At 41.8% G+C, this 24547-nt stretch overlaps 2 protein-coding genes and 1 non-coding gene across 7 annotated transcripts in view; 1 reads left to right on the forward strand and 2 right to left on the reverse strand.

The window, feature by feature from the left end:
• Positions 1-7895, forward strand: part of KDM1B (lysine demethylase 1B) — a 55265-nt gene extending 47370 nt beyond the window's left edge. For 4 of the 5 annotated variants that reach the window (XM_025890910.2, XM_025890911.2, XM_025890912.2 and 1 more), the window contains 3 exons: positions 3-125; positions 1662-1814; positions 6032-7895. In XM_025890910.2, the coding sequence (XP_025746695.1) occupies positions 3-125; positions 1662-1814; positions 6032-6115 (360 nt within the window). In that variant the 3' untranslated portion in view covers positions 6116-7895. Of the gene's footprint in view, positions 1-2; positions 126-1661; positions 1815-6031 lie in introns of those variants that run through there. The other variant, XR_012373840.1, reaches the window with a different exon arrangement.
• Positions 2926-3059, reverse strand: LOC112838434 (small nucleolar RNA SNORA1). The gene has a single exon (XR_003211991.1). It is a non-coding gene; the product is annotated as a small nucleolar RNA SNORA1 (small nucleolar RNA).
• Positions 7896-8258: 363 nt separating the features above from the next.
• The window catches only part of DEK (DEK proto-oncogene), a 33530-nt gene continuing 17241 nt past the window's right edge, over positions 8259-24547 (reverse strand). Inside the window, exons 8-11 of the mRNA XM_025890952.2 lie at positions 15279-15414; positions 14897-15045; positions 10184-10252; positions 8259-9727 (exon numbers count right to left, since the gene is read on the reverse strand). Of these exons, the coding sequence (XP_025746737.1) occupies positions 9716-9727; positions 10184-10252; positions 14897-15045; positions 15279-15414 (366 nt within the window). The 3' untranslated portion in view covers positions 8259-9715. The remainder of the gene's footprint in view (positions 9728-10183; positions 10253-14896; positions 15046-15278; positions 15415-24547) is intronic.

Consider the following 24547-nt stretch of genomic DNA (forward strand, 5'->3'; position numbering starts at 1 on the left):
AGAAGCAGCACAGCGTGCTGATGTCGGTGGTCGCCGGGGAGGCGGTGGCGTCCGTGAGGACCCTGGATGACAAGCAGGTGCTGCAGCAGTGCATGGCTGTCCTCCGGGAGCTGTTCAAGGAGCAGGTCAGAGAACCCAGCGCGCTGAGCCAGCCGTGCTTGCGTTGCTGTGGACGAAGGGGATGGGGCATGGGCTGCGTCCGTCCTCCTCCCCATGTCCAGCCTCCCACCTCCAGGCCTGGACCTGGCCGCGCTGGGGGCCCTGAGTCCGAGATCAGGTGCAGGCAGGTCTGGTTTCTTCCGAGGCGGCCCTCCTTGGCCTGCACGTGGGCCGCCGCCTCCCTGTGGCCTCCCTGGTCTTCCCTCTGTGCTGGTCTGTGTCCTCTCCTCTTCTCCTGAGGACACCAGTCCTACTGGGTTAAAGCCCACCCTGAGGACCTCATTGTGATGTGAGTGCCTGCGGACGGCCCGTTCTCTGCGTCCCCTTAGGAGGTACTGGGGGTTAAGGGCTTCAACCTAGGAGTTTTAGGGGGACACAGATGAGCCTGTAGCAGTATTCCGTACCACCTTTCACACCATTGTCTTCCTTTTTTGCTCACATCACACACTTCCCTCCTTCCTCCCTCCCTTCCTTTTTTGTGCCAAACCCCAGAGGGGGGCTGTTCGCCGGGGAACCGCACCAGATGTGGAAGGCTTCACGAATTTGCACGTCAGCCTCACCCAGAGGCCGTGCTCACCTCCGTACGGTTCCTCTTTCAGTGTGTGCTGCCTCAGCGAGCACCACACCCCCTCGTTTGCCCAAGGACGTCAGAGGCTCAGCCTTTTCCCCACGTCCTGTATTAACCCAAACCCCAGCCAGCTTTGACAACTTTCCTTTCAAAGGGATTTGGTCCAGAATTTTCTCCCACCCCACAGACGCAGCTCATCCCTTTTCTGTCTTTTCTCCAAGGAGCTCAGGGTACTTCATATTTGTCAGTTTACCAAATCTCACGATCTCTGGAGATCTGTCAGTGGTGTGGCTTTTATCTTTTTCGAGCATAAAGGAGTAGGAGTAGAAAGAGTTGAAATGACTCAAAAGTAACATAAATTAGAGAACCAGAGGCCCCCGGGAGGGTGTTGGCTTATTTTACGTGATGTGATTACATCTCCCAGTTGTCGGTTTTTGCCCCAAAACTTGTTTTCACGCCCGTTAGTTGGAACTTCACACATTGTTTCTGTGGAAATATTTTTCATGCTGGTGCCTGTCAGAGGCACAGAATTCATTTGAAGTGAACGTGAAACCGACCAGCCCATGGCCGTTCGGTGGAGAAGGCTGTTGAGAATTCCGGTCCAGCCCAGGACGGCCCCTTCCCTTCCGCTCCGGGCACCATCCGCGCCTGCCGGGCATCGGGATGTCGGGAGGGGCGCACCCGGGTCCTAGCTGCTGGGGAGGGCCTGCTGGGGGGTGTGGTGTGCGTCTCTGGCCGGGGACGCTGTAGACGTGAGGCCTCGGGGGAGGGCATGCCACACGAGTCTGGGGCCTGGGTGGATGCTGGCGGCAGGGGGTGCAGAGGGATGATCCCCGTTTCTAGAGGCGGCGGGACTGGGTGTCGCTGCTCCGGGGCCACAGCACGTGTCAGTCCCTCTTTGCTCCTGGTTCATGGTTCCTCCTGCTGGACACAGGAAGTCCCAGATCCCACGAAGTATTTTGTCACTCGGTGGAGCACAGACCCCTGGATCCAGATGGCGTACAGCTTTGTGAAGACAGGTGGGAGCGGAGAAGCCTACGATATCATTGCCGAGGAAATACAAGGAACGGTCTTTTTTGCTGGCGAGGTGCGTGTCGGGATCCTGAACGTGACCACTTTCATTTTGGTTGCTTTCTTTTCATTGAAGGGGAGTATGTCCAGGGTTTCAAAGTAAAGTCAAAAGTGTTATGACACCAGGGGCGTCTGGGTGGCACAGTTGGTGAGGCGTCTGACTCTTGGTGGTGGCAGCTCAGGTCCTGGTCTCAGGGTTGGGGGATCAAGCCCTGCATCGGGCTCTGTGCTGGGATGGAATCTGCTTCAGAGTCTCGCTCTCCCTCTCCCTCAAGTAAATCTTAAAAGCATCATGACACCAGACACCACCTCACGATCCCAGGACAGCCATTTTTAAGCCTGTCGTTTCTTCAGGAATTTGCTTCCTGTTTTCCGACATTTCTCTTGCTGCCTTTGATTTGACACGGCGGACCTTGGCTGCTGGCTTCCTCAGCTTGAAGATTTGGCCTGTGTAGTGTGGCGGTTTCACCCGAGAGGGGCAGCGGAGCACCTGTGGTGCGGCTTCCTGCAGAGCCAAGGCGTCCCCGACCGCTCGCGCGGCTTTCCAGACAGTCGTCACGGCCCCCCGCACTCCTCAGCCCCACCTGCGGCCTGCCCCGCAGCTCCTGGGGTGCCCGGGAGCTGGCGTGTTCGCTCCACTTCTTGAAACCCCCTTCCCGGCGCCTTCCTGCTCTGGGCTGCACTGGGCTGCGCTGGCTGACCTTCGGGACCCCTTACCCCTCCTCCGGGGTTGGCGTTTTTATTTCCTACATCCCTCTCTCTCTCTTTTTTTTTTTTTTAAATGTATTTTTTCAGTTGTGGTAAATTACACATGACATACGATTTACCCTCGTTAACTATTTTCAAGTCGGTAAAGAACTTTTGTTCCGTCGGTGGTTGTCACGGTCGGTCAGCCCACGGTTCTTATGGCTGGGCTACTCTGATCTCCACTTGAACATGGACAGACTTCACAGACTCCCCACCTGTAATCTTTGGGATCCAGTTTCTTTACGTTAGGGCCCGAGAAGTCAAACGTAGGAAGTACCTGGAGTGCTGTTTTGGCAAATGCTCTAAAATTATTTTTCCTTAATTGTTTCAAATATTTGAAGGGTCTCGTTACTTCCTCTGTACTGCATGAGCCTCGCAGAGACCGTTAGGGGTCTCGTGGTCACCCCTGCAGTACACTTGCTGGGATGGAAGCGCCCCTGTGTCCCGGTGTAGCCACAGTCACGGTATCCAGACACCATCAACGACAGTGCCTGTTTCCATCTAGAACGAGGCTTTGACCATCTTGACTGTTTTTAGGTGTATAGCTCAGTGGCATCATATACAATGACGTTTGCCGTACCCCCATCACCACCATCTCCAGAACTTCCTCATCCTGCGAAACTGAAACTCGGTCCCAGTGAAGCAACACCGCCCGAGCCCCCTCTCCCAGCCCCCAGCTCCCACCTTCTCCACCTTCCATCTGTGGGTTTGTTCTGGGCGCCTCTTCCTCCCAGGATGAGGATCCTGCAGTGCTTGTCCTTTCGCGACTGGCTTATTTCACTCAGAATGTCCTTAAGGTTCATCCACGTTGTGGCACGTGTCAGAATATCCTTCCTTTTGAAGACTAAATGTATTCCACCACGTGTATAGATCTCATTTCTTTTTTTTAAATATTTTACTTATTTGAGAGAGCAAGAGAGGGATCACGAGCAGGGATAGGGAGAGGGAGAAGCAGGCTTCCCGCCGAGCAGGGAGCCCAATGCGGGACTCCATCCTGGGACCCTGAGATCGTGACCTGAGCCGAAGGCAGACACTTCACCAACTGAGCCCCCCAGCGCCCTATAGATGACATTTCGCATATGCATTCATGTCCTGGACGCTTGAGTTGCTTCCACCTTTTGGCTGTTGTGAGTAATGCTGCTGTGAACATGGGTGTACCTGTGTCTTCAAGAACCTGCTTTGGGTTCTCTGGGGTATATACCCAGAAGAGGCATTGCTGGATCATGTATTAATTCTACGCTTAATTCTTTGAAGAACCACTACACTGCTTCCTATAGCAGCGGCATCATTTTACACTCCCACCAGCAGTCACAGAGGTTCCAACACTTGAGATTGTTTTAAGATTGATTTATTACTATTTTAGAAAGTGTGTGTGTGGGGGTGGGGGGGGCAGAGGGAGAGAGAATCTCAAGCCGACTCTGTTGAGCGGGGGAACCCAATGCTTGGTTCAATCTCACGACCCTGAGGTCATGACCTGAGCCCAAATCAAAGAGTCGGACATTCAACCAACCGAGCCACGCAGGGGCTCCATGATTTTCTGGGGTTTTTTAATGCCATCGTAATGGGTGTGAAGTGGCCTGCCTTCTTTCTTGATTTATTTCTGTTGAGAAATGTTATGCTGTTTTGATCACTAATTTTTTCTGTGCCTGTTTTTGCTTCTGTTATCTAGATGCTCATATCCTTCAGTCTTTGTTTTTTTCACTTCTGATCATTTTCTCCCTACATTTTTCCTTATTTCTAGATCTATTGCATATATTGGAACTCCTGAGTTATCTGATTTGCTTCTCTTTGCTCTTACTCACCTCTGTCTTAGCCTATTGTTGTGGTGGGAGATTCATCTTCCCACCCTTGAATTGACTTTGGAAATTTTGGCTCTTTTATGAGCATGTTCTTGGCCTCGGATTATTCTTGTAGCATCCTTTTCTTGCTTCATGACTCCTGAGTTTTTGTTTTGTTTCCTTTAGCCTCTGCCTCCCACATGTCCAAATATCCCATCCTTGACCGTCTTAGATTTGAGCAAGGCGTTCTTATAAAAGCCTGCTGAAAGCTCCTGCAAGCTTGCCAGTGGGTGGTCGGATCCCCAAACGTCTGTGTATCTGTAGCTCTGTAGCTCTTTCCTCTGGGAACATGTAATTTGTTTGGTGGCAGCTCCTGACATTCTGGGAGCCGGAAGCTTTGCCTTAATCCCCGTATTGTTGGGTGCCTCACCCTTGCCTCCTCAGATCTCTGGGTGGGTGGTGGCAGTGGGAGCGGGGAACCTGGTGAGGGACCAGATTGCTCTCCGTAGCCTTCAGTCCTGTTTTCACTCATGCCCGACCTCTGCCTCTGGGGTTCTTGATGCCCCCAGTGGCTGAGATTTTTAAATGATGCTTTGGGGGTGAATTGGTTGCTTTTGGTCCCCCCACCCCACTCCCCTTCCCAAATGTAGCAGAGTGAAGGAAATTGTCAGCACTCTTTCGTCTGTTTTCATACTTTGTATGTTAGCTCAGGGACCACACTTGTCTTCTAGTGTCACTGAAAATGGGAGTTGGTGTTACCTTTTCTCTTCCTGACTTTTGGAGGATTACAAAAGGTCATTTAAAATAAGCTGGCTTAGATTCGTCCTTGGCCTGCAGAGAGCCAGCTCCGTGGGAACAGAGCATGACTGCATGCCGGGCAGCAACTATCAGCTGCTTCCAGAAGCTCTTTTAGGCTCGTGTGATAGTTACCTCACAGAGAAAAAGTTTAAACCCATTTCTGTGAGGTTTCTGCCCCTCTTTCCCTGCTAGTACTTGCATCCTTGCCTCCTGATCATGATGCCTCCATTTATTGAATTCTTTGGCGCCGGACGTCTTCTCTCCATCCCAGCCATCGATCTAGGTGATGTGGCACATAGCTTGGTTCACACGGAGCTTCCTGTTTCACATCCTTCCCCATCTTCTGAGGTCTGCTTAACCACCATGTCAGCGGCTCTTCCCCACAGCTACATCCCAGACCTGGTCATTGCTCCCACCCCCGAAGGCATAGATCAGGATTCTTTTCTTCCTGTCCTGGCTTGCTGGTTCTCTTCCAGCTACAGCCTCCTGGAAGCAACTCCCCTCTGTCCTTCTGTTCCAGCCATCTAGCGCAACTCCCACTGTGGGTGGATTGGTTCATGTTCGGTGCCTCCCTCATCACTGATTCTAACAGTGAGATTATTTGTCTGATGGGGGTGGGGCAGGGACTGTGCCTTATTCATTATTAGTTCCAGTACGTGGTATAGAGAGGTCATAGCTTAAGGATCAGCACACAGTACTTCACAGGACTGCAGAGTAAGTTGTGGAATGATCTGGTGCGGTATGGTGGGATAACCAAAGAAGTTCAGGGGCAGTGATGGGGGAGTAGTGTTCATAGGAGCACAAAGTGCCCTCCGTCTTTGAGGATCAAAGAAAGTTTATGCTTGTATTCTGTTGATTATCATCTGAGTTCCTTAGACATGAACTCAAATTGTGCAATTATCTCTTACAGGCAACAAACAGGCATTTTCCACAAACTGTTACAGGGGCATATTTGAGTGGTGTTCGAGAAGCAAGCAAGATCGCAGCATTTTGAGTAGAATTTGTCTGGACCCAGCTTTCTTCTGTGTCCCAAATGGTAAAGTTTGAAACACATGTTAAACCTCACTTTCATAAAACCAAACAAAAAAACCTTCTCTGAGAGCATTCTTAGCCCCAAGAATCCGTTTGAAGCACTTATATTTAATTGCTTTTTCCACAGGCTGATTAGGGCTAAGTCCTCTGTATTTCAGAATAAGGCAGAACAGAACCTTAAATTAAGATTTTGGATTGGATTTCTTCCATGGTTGGAGACTCCCTTTAAATTTGATATTTTGTTGGGCTCATCAGTTTTCAAACATTGAGAAACCAAGCAGCAATTGCTAAAAAACCAGATAAAGCCATGTATTTTTCTTCTGTGACAGTTTATCAGTATCTTTGCCAGTGAGCCTTAAGACTTTTCTATAGCTCCAATATTGAACTTTTACTTAAAATTTAGATAAGAATCTGTCCATTTCGGATACAGCACAAACTTCAGTTAAAAGTAAATGAAACTTCTAGACTATTTTATATTGTACATATTTCTTTCCATTGGGTTATTCAAAAATTTAAATTCAGGTATCTTTTGTGATACATTTTAGATTTGTGCACTCATTGGCAAAACAACATTTTCAATTCCTTAAACAGCATAGGTATTCTGTCATTAAGAATGGGGTAGAGATAGTCTAGTCTTCATACTTTAGACCATTTAGAATATGGCTATTTTTCTAAGAGCCAAGTTTGGGTGGATGGCACACTTTAAAGAGCCTTAATTTTGGCACCCACTAGCAAAAAGATCTTTCTTGTCAGAATACTTTAGTAAGAAACTCCCTCTACTGCTTTTTAAAATAACAGATTCAGACTTTAGGAGTATTTTTTACAGCATTATGTTTTCAGTATTCCATAGGCAGGTCCACTGGAAAACTGCAGAAAAATGGGATATCCTGGTAAATATTACTCATTTAAAGCCATATCTTAAAAGCCTGAGAACATGGCAGATACTTTTTCCTTTTTTCACTCATGACAAAATAATTCAATTAAAATAAACACTGGTTTCAGGGTCTTCAGGATGCTTATCTTGCCAAGAAGTTAGAAAAGTGGATGGTAACTTAAGTGCTTTTGTTTTAAAAAGTGTGAACAGTTCTTTCAATTATATTAGTCTGCTTCAAAAAGGGACTCAAAATGACTTTAAAGACACGTTGCAAAATATTAGGTATTTTTAAAATTTAAAGTCATCTTCTAAGTAGAAATAGTATTTTATGCAAACTTTAGACAGAATTTAGACACATTCCCTCCCCATCAAAGTATGATACACAGAAAAGGCAACAGCCGTAAATTGGTTTCAAAGTTGGGTTAACCCAGGAAAATGTTGATATTTAGATTATCTGATGAGACTCATTGGTACTGATTGGGAAGTATTCTGCTTTAAAATGCTATGTTTTAAAATGTTTAAAGAATAGCATGTGTTCAGTGATAAACGCAAAATATTTTAAGTTTGAAATGGCTCATGATTGTTTAGTTTCTGGGCACTTAAACTTGTACTGTGCTTAGAAGCAAACTGCGGAAAAACCTAGTTAGCTCAAGTACAGTACAGCAAGTATGTACGTAAAAAATTTCCTGTCTCAAGTGACTCATTTGACTTTTTGTTCGTTAAGGAACCACGGTACTTTTCTTGAGTTTGTTTTTCACTGTTTGAAGATTCTGTAATTGAATAGCAGTGAATACAGTGTTTTAACTGCAGATTGTGAACAAGCTGGTTGTGTAAAACTGCTTAATAAAAACTAGACTTGTTTTTCAAATACACTGTGCACTGTAGTGATGAGCGCACTCGTATTAGCTACACCTTACCCACGAACTTGCAAGCACCCACCAGCAGTCCCCTCTCCTCCAAACCTTCTGTAGATTTTGCTCACCCCCTTTCAAGTAAATGATCATAAACAATTGTTAACCATAATCACCCACCTTCTATGAGATCACTTCCCAGTTTTCCTTCGTGACCTCTCCATACAATGTGAACGTGGTCCGTTATCACTGAATGGCACTCCAAAATAAATGGGTCGTGGGGCTAAATCCACCTAAAAAACCCCTGTTCTGAAATCCACAGCTGGGGGGGGGGGGGTTGCTACAGGAACCGTAAGACATTAATGCAAGAGACAAGAGCATGGATTTATTATTTTTATTGACAAGGTTTATAGGAACAAATTAAATATTTAAAATCAAAGGCCAATTCTTAGGTCTCATTTAGTTGTTTACTCCATTCATTTGTATTTATCAAACAAGTCAAACCTGTTAGGTTTTTTAAACAGTCAACACATACCATTTTTATGTATTTCTATGGATGGATTTTTATTTTAAACACTCAACTGGTTTATCAAAGGCCTAATTCTCTCGTAAGTAGCATTGTTTTATTTTAAAATTCAGAGATTATTCAATAAACTGATTAAGACAACTTAAGAGAGAAAAATAGTCTCATTCAGGAGTGATCTGTTTGATCACCTAGAATCCTGATTGGCCAAAATTTAAAACCCAAAAGCCCTGATTCCACAAGTACATTAAACTTCTTTAATGTTAAAAATAAGTCTTTTATCACTTTTGAGAAATACTTTGTCAGACACATTATCTTCTAGCACTGTACTCCATACATTTATCATAATTATAAAGGTGGCCCGGTTTCCTGTAAATATCAGCATTTTATATGGGCAAAAGCAGTTAATAAAAATCAGTTCACTTATTATAAGCCAAATGTGCTTGTACTCAATCCCACCCTGTCCCCAAATTTTGAAGTTCTGATGTACTGATTTGGTTGATCCCTAATATAAAATGTATCTACAGACACTTGCAGAGTTAACACTAAAACTACAAATTGATGACACTTCTGAGGCAAAGCAGAGAACGATCTGTTCCTTCAGTGTTTTCTCCACTGAATTCTTACTTTCACTGCTCCGTCATACCATCTGGCTGAACACTGACATTTCATAGTTTAACTGTAAAGATACCTACCTAGAGTTTAAAAATTGATCTGCACAAAAGAAATAAAAAAACTTTATATACAACAAATTTGTTTTTAAAAATACAAAAATAACATCTGTCACTTTTGTCATGCTGACAATTTGACATATATACACATGCAGAAAATTTCCAATTTAATCTCAATAGCTGAAGCCTGTATATTTTTAATATGATGAACACACTGCCACTGACAGATGTGTATTCAAAATATTTCGTGTACTAAATACTGCCTTAGTCTCTGCATGTATAAATGTCAGTAATAGTTTGTTCTACTTGATTAAAAGTTCTTTCCGAAACAAGTGAATACTAAGCGCGCTAAAAACTACGACAGTTTGAGAATCTATGATCTCATATAAAGAAATCCAAAATGTACAAAATACAACTATAAAAGCAAGGAACAGTTACTGCCATGCAAAATTTTAAACTAAAAACTGCATAGAAATGCAATTTAAAACAACAAACTCAAATTTACTTAAGATAAAAAGATCAGCAATAAGTTCTACCAATACAATGCTTGCAGGGATTTAGAAAAGGAAATACATTCTCTTTGCTGGTATAATGGTATAAATCAGATCTTTACATCCACGGGACAAGTCATGTCTCCTCTGCCTCAAGAAATCAGCTGCAACAAGAGAAACATCATTTTCCTATACTGAAGATACGTTAGGAACACAAAAACCATAACCTCCCCCCCACTTTTTATATTGTTTTTTACCACTGCAACCTTGGGAAATCTGTTGGGACCAATAGCAAACTCTAGCTACTGTTGATCTGCTCTGGTGCACAGCGACTGTGCTCGCTATGAGAGTGGCCGGGACGCACCCAGCTGCCTGTGGACCTTGCAGGCCTGAGGTCCGCTGCGGTCCGTTCGTCTCGTCACTACTGTTCACACTGTACTTCTAAGCTTTACAATGGGAAGGAAAAATATTTTCCCCATCTATTTTGAGAAAAGTTGAGGGTCAAACGTGATATATTTGGTGACATGAGTATTTTGAAACGTATGCAATATTTGATAGACATCATTCCTTTGTCTTAGATGTTCAAAATGACCAAAATTAGAAAAGGTGGACATATTTACCTCTTTAACAGTTGTTTTTATGAAATCTTTTCTTTCAGTTAAATCATAAGCAGGATAATTTTCATATACCTATAGTGAAAAGGAACAAGATTAAAAGTAGATTTAGAAATCCAGTGATATTCTTTCCACCTCTGCATAAAGAAGAAATGGATGCCGTGTACACACAGCTGCACGTCCGCGCAAGGGTTCCCGCTCAGCAGACTCAACTGCAATGAGCAGACGGTAACCTAGTGTGCGGACATTCTCGCCGCTGTACCAGCCACTGGGAATACCGCTGCGGTAACAGATGCGGGCCAGGTGAACAGCTACACAGCGCCCTTCCGTAAGGGGACCGAGCTCTTTATGTCGGCAGGGGACCTGTCAGATGTCGCCTACAGGCTTCCTTCCGCTTCCTCGTTACGTCCTCCAACACTCCTGACGCTCCTCAACTTGAACTCTGATGAGCTTCAGCCTCCACTCCACCACTCCGTCCCCTCCCCTAAGTGAACCCCCCGAGATCCAGGTGGTCTCAGGAGTCCTCTACTCCTAAGCTTTTCTAAATGTCCTTCTCTTCTGTCAACTGGCTCCCCGCTGGCTGACTTCACGAGGACTCCTGGGCTGACTCCATGCGCACCCGCGCGGGCTTCACTCCTGAGGGGCAGTGAAAGTAAGCAAACCTTTTCAGTAAAGGGCCAGAGAGTAAATGGTTTCAGCTTTTCCAGGAACACAGTTTCTGTCAGAACCACTCAACTACGTCACTGGAGTGTGAAAGCTGCCAGACAACGCTGGAATGAAAGGATGTGGTTGTCAACATTAAACTATTTACAAAAACAGATGGGAAGATAGATTTGGCCCACAGGCTGCAGTCTGCCAGTTCCTGCGAATAGAGTCAATCATTTACATCACTCCAGTTGTTCGCCCTTGTTCTTTCTCTGCAAAACTCTAACCTTGAACTGGTCTAACTACCAACTTTTCTATACTACTTTTAAAGGACTGGTCCCGGGGTGTGTGGGTGGCTCAGTCAGCTAAGCGTCTGCCTTCAGCTCAGGCAGCTCAGGGACCCTAAGTCAGGCTCCCTATTCAGCGGGGATTCTGCTTCTCTCTCTGCCCCTCACCCCTTTCTCTCTCAAATCAGTAAAATCTTTAAAAAAATAAAAAATAAAAGACTGGTCCCATTTCAAATTCATGGTATCCACTGCCAGAGCCTCTCCGGCAATCCCTCCAAATATCCCATCAAGTCCTCTGTCATGCCATCATTCCCGTCAATGGCATTTTCACCCCTTCCTTGTTTTTTGCTCTTGGCCAAGAAGCCACTATTACGCCTTCCTTCCACTTTCTGACATACCTCTTCCCCTCGAGCTTATTGGTATCTGGATCTATCAATATTCCCCATGTCCTTTACCTCTGCGGGAACCCTTTCCGTAACTCTCCCCTGCCGTCCCAGCACTGTCTCCAAGCCTAACATATGCATGTGCTTTCTTCCCCTAATCTGCTTAAAAATCTTTTATCAGCTTGTATCCCAACCCCCCATTTAGCTACTATTTCCTTTCTAAAGCAAGCTGCTTAAAACAGAAGCTTTAATTTATTCACTTTCCTCACTAGTCATTCATTCTCAATCCAAGGGTGAATAACCCCTTGCATTTACCATCCTCGAAATTGCTCAAAATTATCTCCTACTTGCTGAGTCCAAAAAACCCCCTCAAGTCCTTCTCACCTGACCTCTCCATGTTAATCATCCCCTCGAAAAATTACATAAGTGTAGGGCGCCTGGGTGGCTGAGTTGGTTAAGCGACTGCCTTTGGCTCAGGTCATGATCCTGGAGTCCCAGGATCGAGTCCTGCATCGGGCTCCCTGCTCAGCAGGGGGTCTGCTTCTCCCTCTGACCCTCTTCCCTCTCGTGCTCTCTATCTCTCACTCTCTCTCTCAAATAAATCTTAAAAAAAAAAAATTACTTAAGTGTATTCACAAAAGTCAAAGGCACAGAACTTTCTCTCCACTCCACTCTGCCCTTGCCCCTCCCCTCAGACGAAACCAGTTATCAGTTCGCTATGTGTTCTTCCAGAGCTTTAAAAAACGAGTTTTTACACAAACACATAAATGTATCAATGGCAATATTGTTTTTCTGTATTTACATAGATGGGGTAATATTCTATATGTTTTGTAAAGTTGACAATACCTGGAAGGCTTCTCCATGTTCTTCTGAACTGCTACATAAAATTCCAAAAATACAGATGTACCAGTTTAAACATTTCCCTATCGATGGCCAGTTAGGTTCTGATTTTTCAATATTAACAGACATGCTGAACATTATTGTAATCATTTTGTGCAGATGTGACTATGTCTTTAGCACAGAGACCTAGAAATGGAATTGCTAGGTTAAAGGGCATTTGCAATTTAAATTTAAGATACTGCTTAATTGTCCTGCAAAGCTGTTACAACTTTAAGCATGAGTATGTCTCCCTATACCCCTGCCAAGCATGGAAACTGTTAATCTTTATAAAGATTTTGTCAAGCTAATAAGCAAAAATATTTCAACTTTTATCTTCAAGTACGGAAAGTGTGTTTTCATGTTTACAGGGCATTTCTATTTTTCCACCCGTGAGCTGTTTTCCATAGCCCTGGACCACTGTCCAGTGGAAGGGCATGACCTTTTCTTAACTGGCACTGCCCTTCCCCTTCTGGAAACTGTCTCCTCTCTCTCTTGGCTTTGATAGCACCTCTCTCTGTACAATTTTTTATATTTTGTAGAAATCACTTCTCAACTCTGAGGTGAATGGTCTCCAGGACTGTCTGCCCTTTGTTTTCCTCTGTCTTCTTGCCTGGGCCACCTTATCTAAGCTTCTGGATTTAACTCCCAGCAGTAGCCCAGTCTGACTCTCTCTCCTACCTTGGAAGAATCACAATGGTAACTTTCTCTCACCTGAATGTTCCCAGCACCTCATCTCATAATGTCTAGAACAAAAGTCTTCTTCTCAGTGTCCCCTTTGCTCTGCTCCCTAGATGGTTAAGGCAGGCGTGCCCTAATGCCCACAGCTGAGCAAGCTCTGACGAGGCTCTCTTGATTTCTGACGTGGATTATGGCAACCATGTAACTTTGATTAGGACAGACTTTGGTTTCTTGCCTCTCATCCCATTCTTTTTCTGTCCGTCTCGATGTGTCTGGGAAGACTCTTAAAAATCGGATTGTGTCAGGCCTGTGCCGATCGGCTCCCAATACGCCATTGAGCCTCTCCATTCTCCCATTAGTTTCAGGGAAAACACTCAACTCCGTCACGAGGCATACAGGAGTTCTACAGAACTTCTCCTTTTCTTCCCTAACTCCTGTGAAGACTTCCTTCCAACTCTAGTCTTCAGTCAAATTAAACTATTATTCCTGTGGTCACTGTTCTCTTTTACTCACAGGTGTCCACGTTGCTCACCTGTATGGCACAGCTGATGCTCTAGGCTCTCCCCCCGCCTCCCTGGCCCAAGCAGGTGCAGCTCCTTCTGTGGTGGTGTGGCACCTTCTGCACTCTTCCAGCCCAGCCCCCACCAACTGTCCCCAACTCACAGCAACAGCCGTCTCCTCCTATCTCACCTCACAGTAAGCCCCCAACAGCCAAGTAACGGATTCCCCAACTTTACCCCCAAACCTATGAGTGCCTGGTACACAGTAGAGGCTCAGTGAATGCTGAATGAATAAATAAAACAATAATCAAGGTCTTAAAAAAGTATAGAATATTTCACCTTTAGTACATTTGAAATTTTAATTTGGTTTTACCAGGAGAAACTAGATTGTAAATCTCCCAATTTTGATCTAGGGTATGGAATCTTTGTGGACTTCTATTCAAGACTAGGTCATTTTACTTTCCGAGTGTCAGAAAAACTTCACAGAAGTCCAAGCTAAAAACCTGATCTATACCACCTTCTTAAGGTGCTTGTGTTCCCTCTCTCTCTGTGTCTCTGTCAAATAAATAAAAATCTTAACAACAACAACAAAAAAAAGTAATGCTGAAAATAAGGGTGGTCCATGAGATTCTGTTTTTTAAAATACTGATCTACGTAAGTAATCTTAATCTCTACACCCAATGTGGGGGCTCGAACTCATGACCGCAAGGATCAAAAGTCACAGGCTCCTCCAACTGAGCCAGCTAGACGCCCCGAGATTTTTTTTTCTTTTAAACTAACAATCTAAGGATGCATCAATAAAAAGTTTCCAGATCAGGAAAAAATAAGTTTTCTCTGCAGTTTGGAATGTATCACTTTAACTTTATTCACTGTACACGTCCTACTGTTATTTATGGAGTAATTTCAATAGGGCAGAGACTTTGATTTATTTATTTTTTTTTTCATGATTTTATTTTTTTATTTCATTTTTTAAAGGCTTTTATTTATTCATTTGAGACACAGAGATACAGAGAGAAGAGAAAGCAGGAGCAGGGAGAGAGGCAGAGGGAGAGGGAGAAGCAGGCTTCCCGCCGAGCAGGGAGCCCGATGTGGGGCTCGATCCCAGGACCCTGCGATCATGACCTGAGCCGAAGGCAGACGCTTAACCATCTGAGCCACCCAGGCGCCCCGAGACTTTGATTTATTTAATGCAGCATCCCAGCTCCTGTAAGAATGCCTGGCATTTAACAGTTCAGCAGACATTTATTCAGTGAATGCATGCACGTAAGAATCTTGCTTTGAACTGAGGTCTGAGTGGAAGAATTTTTCAAATAAAAGCAAAATGATCCAAGTTATTTGTCCAATTACCTCCTTGCAAATCTGCTTCATCGTGACTTCCTCCAAGTTGGCACTGGCCAGTAATTTCTTCACGGTTTCCTTTAATTCTTCATCTGTAGGAGGTTTCTTTAATTTTTTAATTAAAGGTTCATCATCTGAACTATCCTCAGATTCACTTTCTAAAAGATAAGCATTCATTAGATTCTCAAGGGGGTATCACCACTCTATAAATTAGGTACATAACATACACTGACATTTTTGTCAATTTTGAAAAATTACAACTATGAAAAAAACTGGTATACCACTTCCCCCCAGCCAATTTTTTTTGCAGTTTATCTATTTTCCACACACACTTCAAAACTGTTAGAGTTCTACCTGTAGAGTTGCTGCAAATGCGTCATTTCTAACATACCTTTTTTGGAACTGTTTTGATTCTTCTTGGTGGTGCTGCTATCTGCCTTCTTAACGTTAGCACTTTTTACAGTTTTCTTACTTTTAGAAGTAGCTTTCTGTTTAGGTTTTTCTCTTTTAGATGTCTTTTTTGGTGGCTGGTAGAAAGGAAAGCAAAGAACATAGACCGATGATTTTCATTCCATTCCTCTATTCCTCTCAACAGTATTAGAGAAACTTAATGTATTCAACATCACCAATGAAAAATTACTAGTTATCAATTTCTGAGATAAATATCCTCAACAAACTTCACTTTAAACAAAACTGGTCACGAGAAGAATCAAACACTAAAAAGATGCCCAAATTTATTGCACACTACAGATAGAAAACTTTATATGCACTGCCTTACTTTAACCTTAAAAAATACCTCTAGAATATAGATGCTAGTAGTGTTCTCCTATTGTCTCTCCCAGCTAGAATGGAAGTTCCATGAGGACCAGGATTTTTTTTTAACACTCTATGAAGTTCACTGATGTATCCCTAACTCCTAAAATAGTGCACCAAGCACAGCAGTTGCTCAGTAACTATTTCTGAATATATGAGTAGACTAAGGCTCGAGAGGTATTTTGTTCACAGCCACATAACTAACAAAATACACAAGTGAGGTTCAAATAGATCTGACTCCAGAACCTGTTTTCTTAAACACTGACTCATAGCTGATTAAAACAAAAGCAAAGTATATACACATGGATAGATTAAAATGACAAAATTGTAATTTATACTTTGTCCCAACCGGGGTCTTTGAAATTAGGGAACATTAATTCATTTAATTCATTTTCCCAAAGTAGAAGCATCTTATATAAGCAAATAGCTCAAGATAACCTAAAATCTCATCTTTACACACCAAAAATACTGCAAATCACTTCTGACAGAATGTCTCTCCAAATGTCTTATATTTTAATTTCTGATTATCATAATTCTTTTTTTAAAAAAAAAGATGGATATTGGTTTCAACTTACTTTTAAAATTAAAGTATATAGATCAATCTGTTCCAGGAGTAAGTGGGTTCAGCTGTATCTCTTTCCTCTTGCCACACTGCCATCACTACGTATTCACACCAGGCCACCACCAGCAGCCGGTCCCTACTGCAGTCACGTACTCTTGGCAGGCAGCTGGCTAAGCCGGCTAGTTTCACTGCCACTAAATAATGCATTTGAGATGTGGCAAGGGGCCGAAATGCTTTCTAAAAGTAAAGTAGATGAGCTCTACCTATGCATTATTATTTAGAGGACACTTTTATTTATTTCCTAATTCTTGGAGGTGTTCCAAATAGTGGGGGGTGCTGGAAAGGTTATCACTGGTTCATCAATTCTCTATGACTAACTTGACCTAAGTTTTATTAAGTATCCACCTAATTCAGAAGAACCACACTAAACTTTAAAAGGGAATCCTAAAATTTCCTAAGTTCTGTTGGTATATTTAATAGATAGCATAATCACTATTATGGACATATCACATTTTAGTCAAAGTTTAATAAAATCTGGATCTGTAGGTGATTAAAATACTTTACAAGAAAATAAAGGGTTGGGGAGGGTGAGCAAGGGATAACAACATTATAAGCATTATTACTTGATCCCCACCCAAATTAGATAATTAGAATCACATACTTAAAATACTTCCAGAGCCTTTTAAGGCCAGGGTATACAGCTGTCATTAAAATTCTGGAAGGCACACAATATGGCACCATTTAAAAACCTGCAAATCGGGAGTAGTGCTAGTTTGACAAAGTATAAAAATTCACAGTGATAAAGGATAATTAAGCTATCTCCACAAGATGTCACCACTGGACAAACACAAAGAATTAAAACTATGCTTCTTCCTATATCTCACATCATCTTCTAGCAGAGACAGTGTTCCCCAGTTTTTTAAGTGAACAACTAGCCTATTAGGAGAAACACTGTAAACATATGGTCACACGCACTATAGAAACCTAACAGGTAAGAGTGTGGGCTCTGGAGGCTAGCTGCCTGGTTTCAGATTCTGGCCCCACTTCCCTTATTTACAAAATGAGGGAAATATGATAGTACTTAATAAATGCATTAATACATTAAAAGTACTTTTTAAAAAAATTTTGTTATGTTAATCACCACACATCACATCATTAGTATGGTGCCAGGCTCATAGGAAATGGTTAATGAATATTAGCTATTATTACTATTATGAGTGCTTCCAAAATTTTGTAAAGGAATTCTTTCGTTAAACACATGTAGTAACCTGGAAGTTTTAAAGTTTTCCCAAAAGCAAGGCACATATAAAGAATAGATACACAGAACCAAAGCAGTAAGATAGACTGTGTTAACTAACCATGATGTATTGTGCTTATTTCATTATATTCTCGTAGATAGTACTGCACCCACAAACATCCCTGTTATAATAAACTATGTTATTTATACCGGATTTCACTTATCTTTAGTAACCAGTTACAAGTTATTCTGTGACAAGTTGAAGGTAGGAATTAAAAAAAGTGATAAAATGTTGTTGGCATGGAGTAGCAGTGAAAATGGAGTAGTAAAATAATCAAACTCTATAGAACCACATATCTTCAGGTTTCATCTTGAGCAGAGAGGCAATCAGACTAACTCCCACTAGCCTTGCTGATGTAAAGAATCACCTCCGTTGCCCTAATGATAAGTTTTAGGTATGTATAGAAGAGGTCACTATGAAAAATGGGGCATCCCAAAGGACCTTGGTACTGGGACGCAATGGATAATTTCTGGTAAGTAAGGTGAATAATCTGGTATTTTGGAGGTAAAGAGGCCCGGGGAGAGCGGAGGAGAGCGAAAGTGTGCCCACTTATACTCTATAGGAACTTTCAAATCCTCATTACCTTACTTCCCTCCTCTCCTTAGAAAAATCTCACGCATGAGTCCAAATCCAGCCACCCCCTCTGAATCTTTCATTTTATCACCAACTGATTAATCTGTGGTCCCACAGTACTTGGCCTACAATTCATGTATCCCTACTTCCTGTGAGGCAATGAGTAAGAACACAGATTTGAGAGCCAAATTTCCTGGTTCAAATCCTGACTCCACTACCGACCAATTTTGTATTCTCAAGCAAATCACTTACCTTCCCTGGGCCTGTTTCCTCATCTGTAAAATGGAGGTAATAATACCAGACTTTGCTGAACTTAACATTTTTTTTTTCACATTTTCTCATCTCAGCAGTATCTGACTGGGGTGCATTTTATAATTTACATTAAAATGATGCCTTATAGGCATCGGAGATTCGATGAACTGTGGCCATATCTGTAGAATTGTTGTGAGGATCAAATGAGTAAATAAATATAAGGTAGCAGAGAAAACAAACATTTAATATACAGCTTTATTAAACTAGTTATTTACAGCCTGTTTTCCCACCCTATCACAAGTTTCTTAAGGGTGTATTTGACAATCCATGAGAATAGACACCCGGCGGCCTTATTTATTAGCTCTATCCGTCCCCAGCAACCTTAAAAATGTTGGGCATAGAGCAGCCATTTAAGTATTTGTCATGTTAACCTCTGTATCGTTTTTAGGGTATGGTTTACTTGTACTCTGAACCCAGGACATGGTTAAAATGTAATTAAAAGGAAAAGGAAAAAGGCATCTCTATAGTACACTATCTTATATGAGCTAAAAAAAAAAAAAAAAAAAAAAAAGACAAAACAGTTTATTTCATTACAAAGGAGGAAACTGTATCTGAGTAGTTGAGAGCTGATGCCTTACAGAGTAAGAAGCAAGACCTCTGATTCTTAAGTTCAGTGTGCCTCCTACCATAGATTAGTTGCTTATAATGACTAACATACCTACATATCTCTTTTAAGCCAGAGTTGAAATGACAGAAATAAGCCAGTGATATGACCTATTTATGGTCTTAAAATTAACTTTTTCCATTACATACAAATGTTACCAATGATAACAATAAAAAAAGTTGGCAGAAAATGCAAAATAGTAACAAAGGATCACCAAACTCTGTTATTAGGGCTCTCTGGCCTTTTACCCTCCAAATTTTATAGGGGGCCCCAGGATCTTTTCTTTAGAAATTTTTTTTAAAGCTAAGATGGGCCTTAGTGTAATCCAATTTTGTATAGTTTTTACCAAATCTCTCTCTCACTCTGCTGACCTCTCCTATTTACCCTTTAAAAGCTCAAATTGTTACCTCCTGTGAAACTTGCCTGTCTGATGTTTGCTCCCCACATGTCCCTAGAAAGAGGTAAATACCCTTTATCCTCTGAGCCTCCACATTATCTTGTCCAAATCTCTTTTTTAGCTTTTAAGTTACATTCTACTTTTTTCCTCCCGATCTTTGACTTCTCCCTTTCTACCAACAACTGCTGACCGCAGACACCCTGTCTTGTTTCTTGATCTCCAGCGCACGGCTCAGAACCAGTACTTAGGTGGTTGCTATGTAATTATTGGGAAGATGGAGATGGGAAAAGATTCTTGCAAACTAGAGAACTGTTCAAGATCTACTCCAACCCTGAGGTTCTGTGTCATCAGCACCGCTCTGCTTGCTAGGAGAACATGTTTGCTACTAACAGCAGCCAAACTTCTTCATTTTTTAATATAACTGTCTTCTGGCACAACTTACCTATAAGGTTATACATGTAAGAAAAGGAAAAGAGACCATTAGGTAAATCATCAAGGGTGAGGGCTGGGGACATACGCATTTTTTTAAAGCCCTGCAGCAGACTCACCCAGCTATAAGTCTTCTAAGATGATAAATTTATAGTTTGCATCTCTCACCAAGCTTTCTCTATAAGTGCCAGAGAGTAATTAATTTAGGCTTTGCTGCCTACATGTGCTTACTGTTGCAATCTTCATTTTTTATTTTAACAAATATTTCAAAAATGGAAAAAAACCATCCTCAGTTTCTAGGCTGTACAAAAACAGGCGATAAGCTGGATCTGGTGTATAGGGCTATAGTAGCCAATTCCTGGTCTAGATTATAAATTACTGGAGCTATATAGGTTAAAGGCAGGAACTAGATAAATTAGTCAATAAGATAATTTAAGTTATATATTTATGTCAACAGCTTTTAGGTTTTTTTTATAATCAGAAGTGGATATATACTTATTAACTTATCTAAAGCTATTGCTTAAATCAAATTTCAATCTAAATCAGCAGTTCTATATAGACAACTCTGAAGACAGAAGCATATGAACTAGCAGCTCTGGAAAGAGTAATATGGACATTAAAAAATATAAGTGTACACCTGAAACTAATGTGACATTGTGTGTTAACTGTACTTCAATACTAAAAAAATACATATATATATTCATTATATCCTTGGAGTACAAATACGAGGATATATCATCCTCTCTCGGGAGTCAAGAATGACTTAGATATAAGATGTGAAAGTACACGGCACATAGGAGATTCTCAGTAAGTCTGCTCCTTGTATTTACCAAGAAATGCTTACTCTCTCCCCAGGTAGACTGTTCCTAGAAGACAGAGGCCAGGTCTCTCTCTTTTTTCCTTCTCAGCAAAATTCAGGTAGAATAAGACCATCATTCTGAATAAACAAGAATGATGCATCTATTATTTATACCAATGCCCAACCTCCTGAGTTCTCCAGAGTCTGGCGTCAGTGCACACTGCTCTAGCTTCATCTCTCACTGCTTTACTTCTGGACCCATTACCTAACCACAAGCAAGTGTGTCTGTCAGAAGGACCCTGGACTTTCTCGCTCCCCATCTCTGTCCACATGTCCAACTTTCCTTTCTATTCCCCCAAGGTAAGTTTCAACTGGTACCTCTATCATTTCTCTCCAAAGCTTTTCCTCAGCAATAGATAGAAATATTTTCTTTTGGAATCCTGTATTAAGTATCTTTCAAGTGGCATTTGGGTAGAAAATATTTTCTGGAACCTCAACAGCACTTAGTGTACTCTCAATTTATTGAACTGAATAATATAGGAAGTAATAACATGAAAAACCCCTGCTTTAAAATCTCTCTTAAGTGGTGCCTGGGTGGCTAAGTCTCCCTCTCCTACTCCCCCTGCTTGGTTCCCTCTCTCGCTGTCTCTGTCCAAACAAAAACAAAACCTTAAAATCTCAAAATATTTTGAAAATTTTAGTAATTATAGCAAACCCATTATGTGGCATTACAAAGGAAAAATGTTGGAGGTACTCATGAGAGTTAACTATGTTATTTAATCAAACAAGAGTCAAGACTTGAGTCTTTCATCAAAATATACAGGAAAAAATTAGGTAGTTCAGTTCCAAAAAAAATCAAGAAAAGGCTAGTTTCCAAATTGTCATGGGATTTATTAAGATTCTGGCTTGTTATTTTTGAATCTGCTGTGAGTGGTTCAATCAGAACCATCCAGTATTATAGTAAGTTTTAATGCAAAACAGACAAAAGGGAAACACAAAAATTGACAGCTGCCATTAATTTCAGATAGTACCATGTACTGTGATCTAATTTTGTAAAGGATTAGTAATAGAAATTTTTTAGAATTTGAAGAGGATTTTCTGTATCTCTGATAACCGTGAAGGCATAGAATCAGAGGAATGACACAACAAGCACTTTTTGAAGGAAGTCAAAAAAAAAAAAATCTTGGGAGAAAAGGCTTACCTATCTTTTATAGGCAGCAGGGCTCTTGAAGGAGGGTCTCCAAAAAAGACGCCTGTCACAGAGCCAGAATCCTGTCCTCACAGCAGAAAGGTTGTACTGGGTGAACAGATGAACAAAATAAAAATTAGCTTAAAATAATTCTTTTAACAACTTGGCTGAGAAAACTCAAGAGTGCCAAGAGTAAAGAATGTGTGAGGCTCATTATATTTCACAAAAGATTCTGAAAGCGAGTTTAAGTCTAAGATTTTATTATGGTGATTATTCAACTTTGCCTTCCAGCAAAAGATTTTAATAATTTATATGGTTTTGGGGGCGCCTGGGTGGCTCAGTCGTTAAGCGTCTGCCTTTGGCTCAGGTCATGATCCCAGGGATCTGGGATCGAGCCCCGCATCGGGGGAAGTCTGCTTCTCCCTCTCCCACTCCCCCGGCTTGTGTTCCCTCTCTCACTGTGTCCCTCTCTGTCAAATAAATAAATAAAATCTTTAAAAAAAATAGTAATTTATATGGCTTTATAAATCTGCTGATCAACGTATGAGATGGAGGTGGGGGATTCTTATTTTTTAGAACATAATTAAGGACTAACAAAACTTTTACATTCACTCTCTCACTGCTACCAAGTAATTCCCTGAATGGTCCAAATATTTAAGTTTACCAAAAACTAAAACTGAAAGTTTCTCTGATCTGGCAAACATTGTAGGATGGCTCACTCAACATCTTTATTTGCTTTCCTCCCCAGATGCAAGACAGCTACCACCTGGACCTCACAGCCTCCCCTGTAGCTAGAGGTAGAGAGGTGATAAAGTTCTGGCCAAGGCAACTTACACGGAGATCTCTGGCAAAAGGCATCCCTTCTGGGGGAAAAAAAAAGTGAAAACATTCCTAGAAGAAAGCCCTTTGCTCGTCTCTATCTGGAGCAGGGATTTAATGCCTAAAGGTACAACCACCATCTTATGATCATGAGGTTAAGTGCCACCTATGCAGATGGTGGCTCAGGAAGAAAGGGGTTATTCAAGTTCCTGAAACTTTTCTCAAGCTGATGTACTGGCCCCAAATTGCCTGTCTGTGGATTTCTTGTCATGAAAGAAAAAAGAACTTCCACTAGTAAGGTTTTTACATATTTACAGTTGAAGACATTCCTGATACATATGGGAACACTCAGACAAATTTTAAATGCCAAATAATAATTCAGTTTGTTGTATACTTTTCTAGCTCTAAGAATGTTATAAAAACACTAAGAAAAACAGAAGGAGTATAAATTTTAAAAAACTAAGTATGCCATTAAGGGTCTAAGAGATTATCAGAACTGTGTTCTCCAGTGTGGGAAGCACGACTCCTTTCTGTACTCTCCAGTACTTCTCTATGCCTAAGGTCTAACACCAGTGGTACATTTAACATACCTAAGTATGGTTTAATCTCACTGGTTCATTTTAGCAATCTTCTCCTAAAGATGCTAATCCAATATAGGAACCAGATGATTTTCAGAATAAGTTTATAGAAAATAACTAAACCTGTCATTTTCCTATTCCCCCATTTTTAAGAAATTTCGTCCTAATTCTAAACTGCTCTCCTCCTACTGCCCTAACTAAGCAAATGTCCAAGAGCCAAGATGGTAAGTTTAAAACAGCTCTTTTATGAAGTCACTCTTGGAAAGAAAGAGCAACTTCTTATTGGAGTTACTTCTAAAGAAAAGGAAGATTTAAAGCCGCCGTGAACCACTCACAGCCTATCACAGAAACAGCTCCAGGTACAGCGAACCTCCAACAAAGCGTCTGAGCAATTACACGCTAACAGACTTAAATATGACATGTATTCTTACAAAAGACTAAAAAACCGGGCGCCTGGGTGGCTCAGTTGGTTAAGCAGCTGCCTTCGGCTCAGGTCATGATCCTGGAGTCCCGGGATCGAGTCCCACATCGGGCTCCCTGCTCGGCGGGGAGTCTGCTTTTCCCTCTGACCCTCTTCCCTCTCGTGCTCTCTATCTCTCACTCTCTCTCTCTCAAATAAATAAATAAAATCTTTAAAAAAAAAAAAAAGACTAAAAAACCTGACATTTTAAACTATGTGGTTTTCAATGACTTCAATACTACCTTTAAGAGATAATAAATTTACTTATAAATCTCCTACTCTGGGGCGCCTGGGTGGCTCAGTCGTTAAGCGTCTGCCATCGGCTCAGGTCATGATCCCAGGGTCCTGGGATCGAGTCCCACATCGGGCTCCCTGCTCAGCGGGAAGCCTGCTTCTCCCTCTCCCACTCCCCCTGCTTGTGTTCCTGCTCTCGCTGTCTCTCTCTGTCAAATAAATAAATAAAATCTTAAAAAAAAAAAAAAAAGTCTGATAACCTTTAAAAAAAAAAAAAAACTACTCTGCCACACAGCTAAGTATGAAAATGAGCAGGTGAATAAGTAACACTCAACCTCACATAACTGGTCAATGGACAACTATTAACTTGAACTGGATTTCTGCTTGAGAGTCCTGACTTTAGCAATATGATATTATTTAGTCCAAAGCCCTCAATTTACAGAGGAAACCAAAGATAACATTAATCTACCCAACTTCATAGTTACTTACTCCAAGAACCTAAAATAAAACAAGAAAATATTAACAGGGGACAAGTCTTTTATTTATAAAGGAAAAGTCTGTCTCAGGAAATAAACAAAGTAAGTAATATTAAC

The sequence above is a fragment of the Callorhinus ursinus genome, unplaced genomic scaffold (genome assembly GCF_003265705.2).
Source record: "Callorhinus ursinus isolate GAN/ISIS: 27379988/994484 unplaced genomic scaffold, GSC_fseal_2.0 scaffold26, whole genome shotgun sequence".
Taxonomy (NCBI): Eukaryota; Metazoa; Chordata; class Mammalia; order Carnivora; family Otariidae; genus Callorhinus; species Callorhinus ursinus.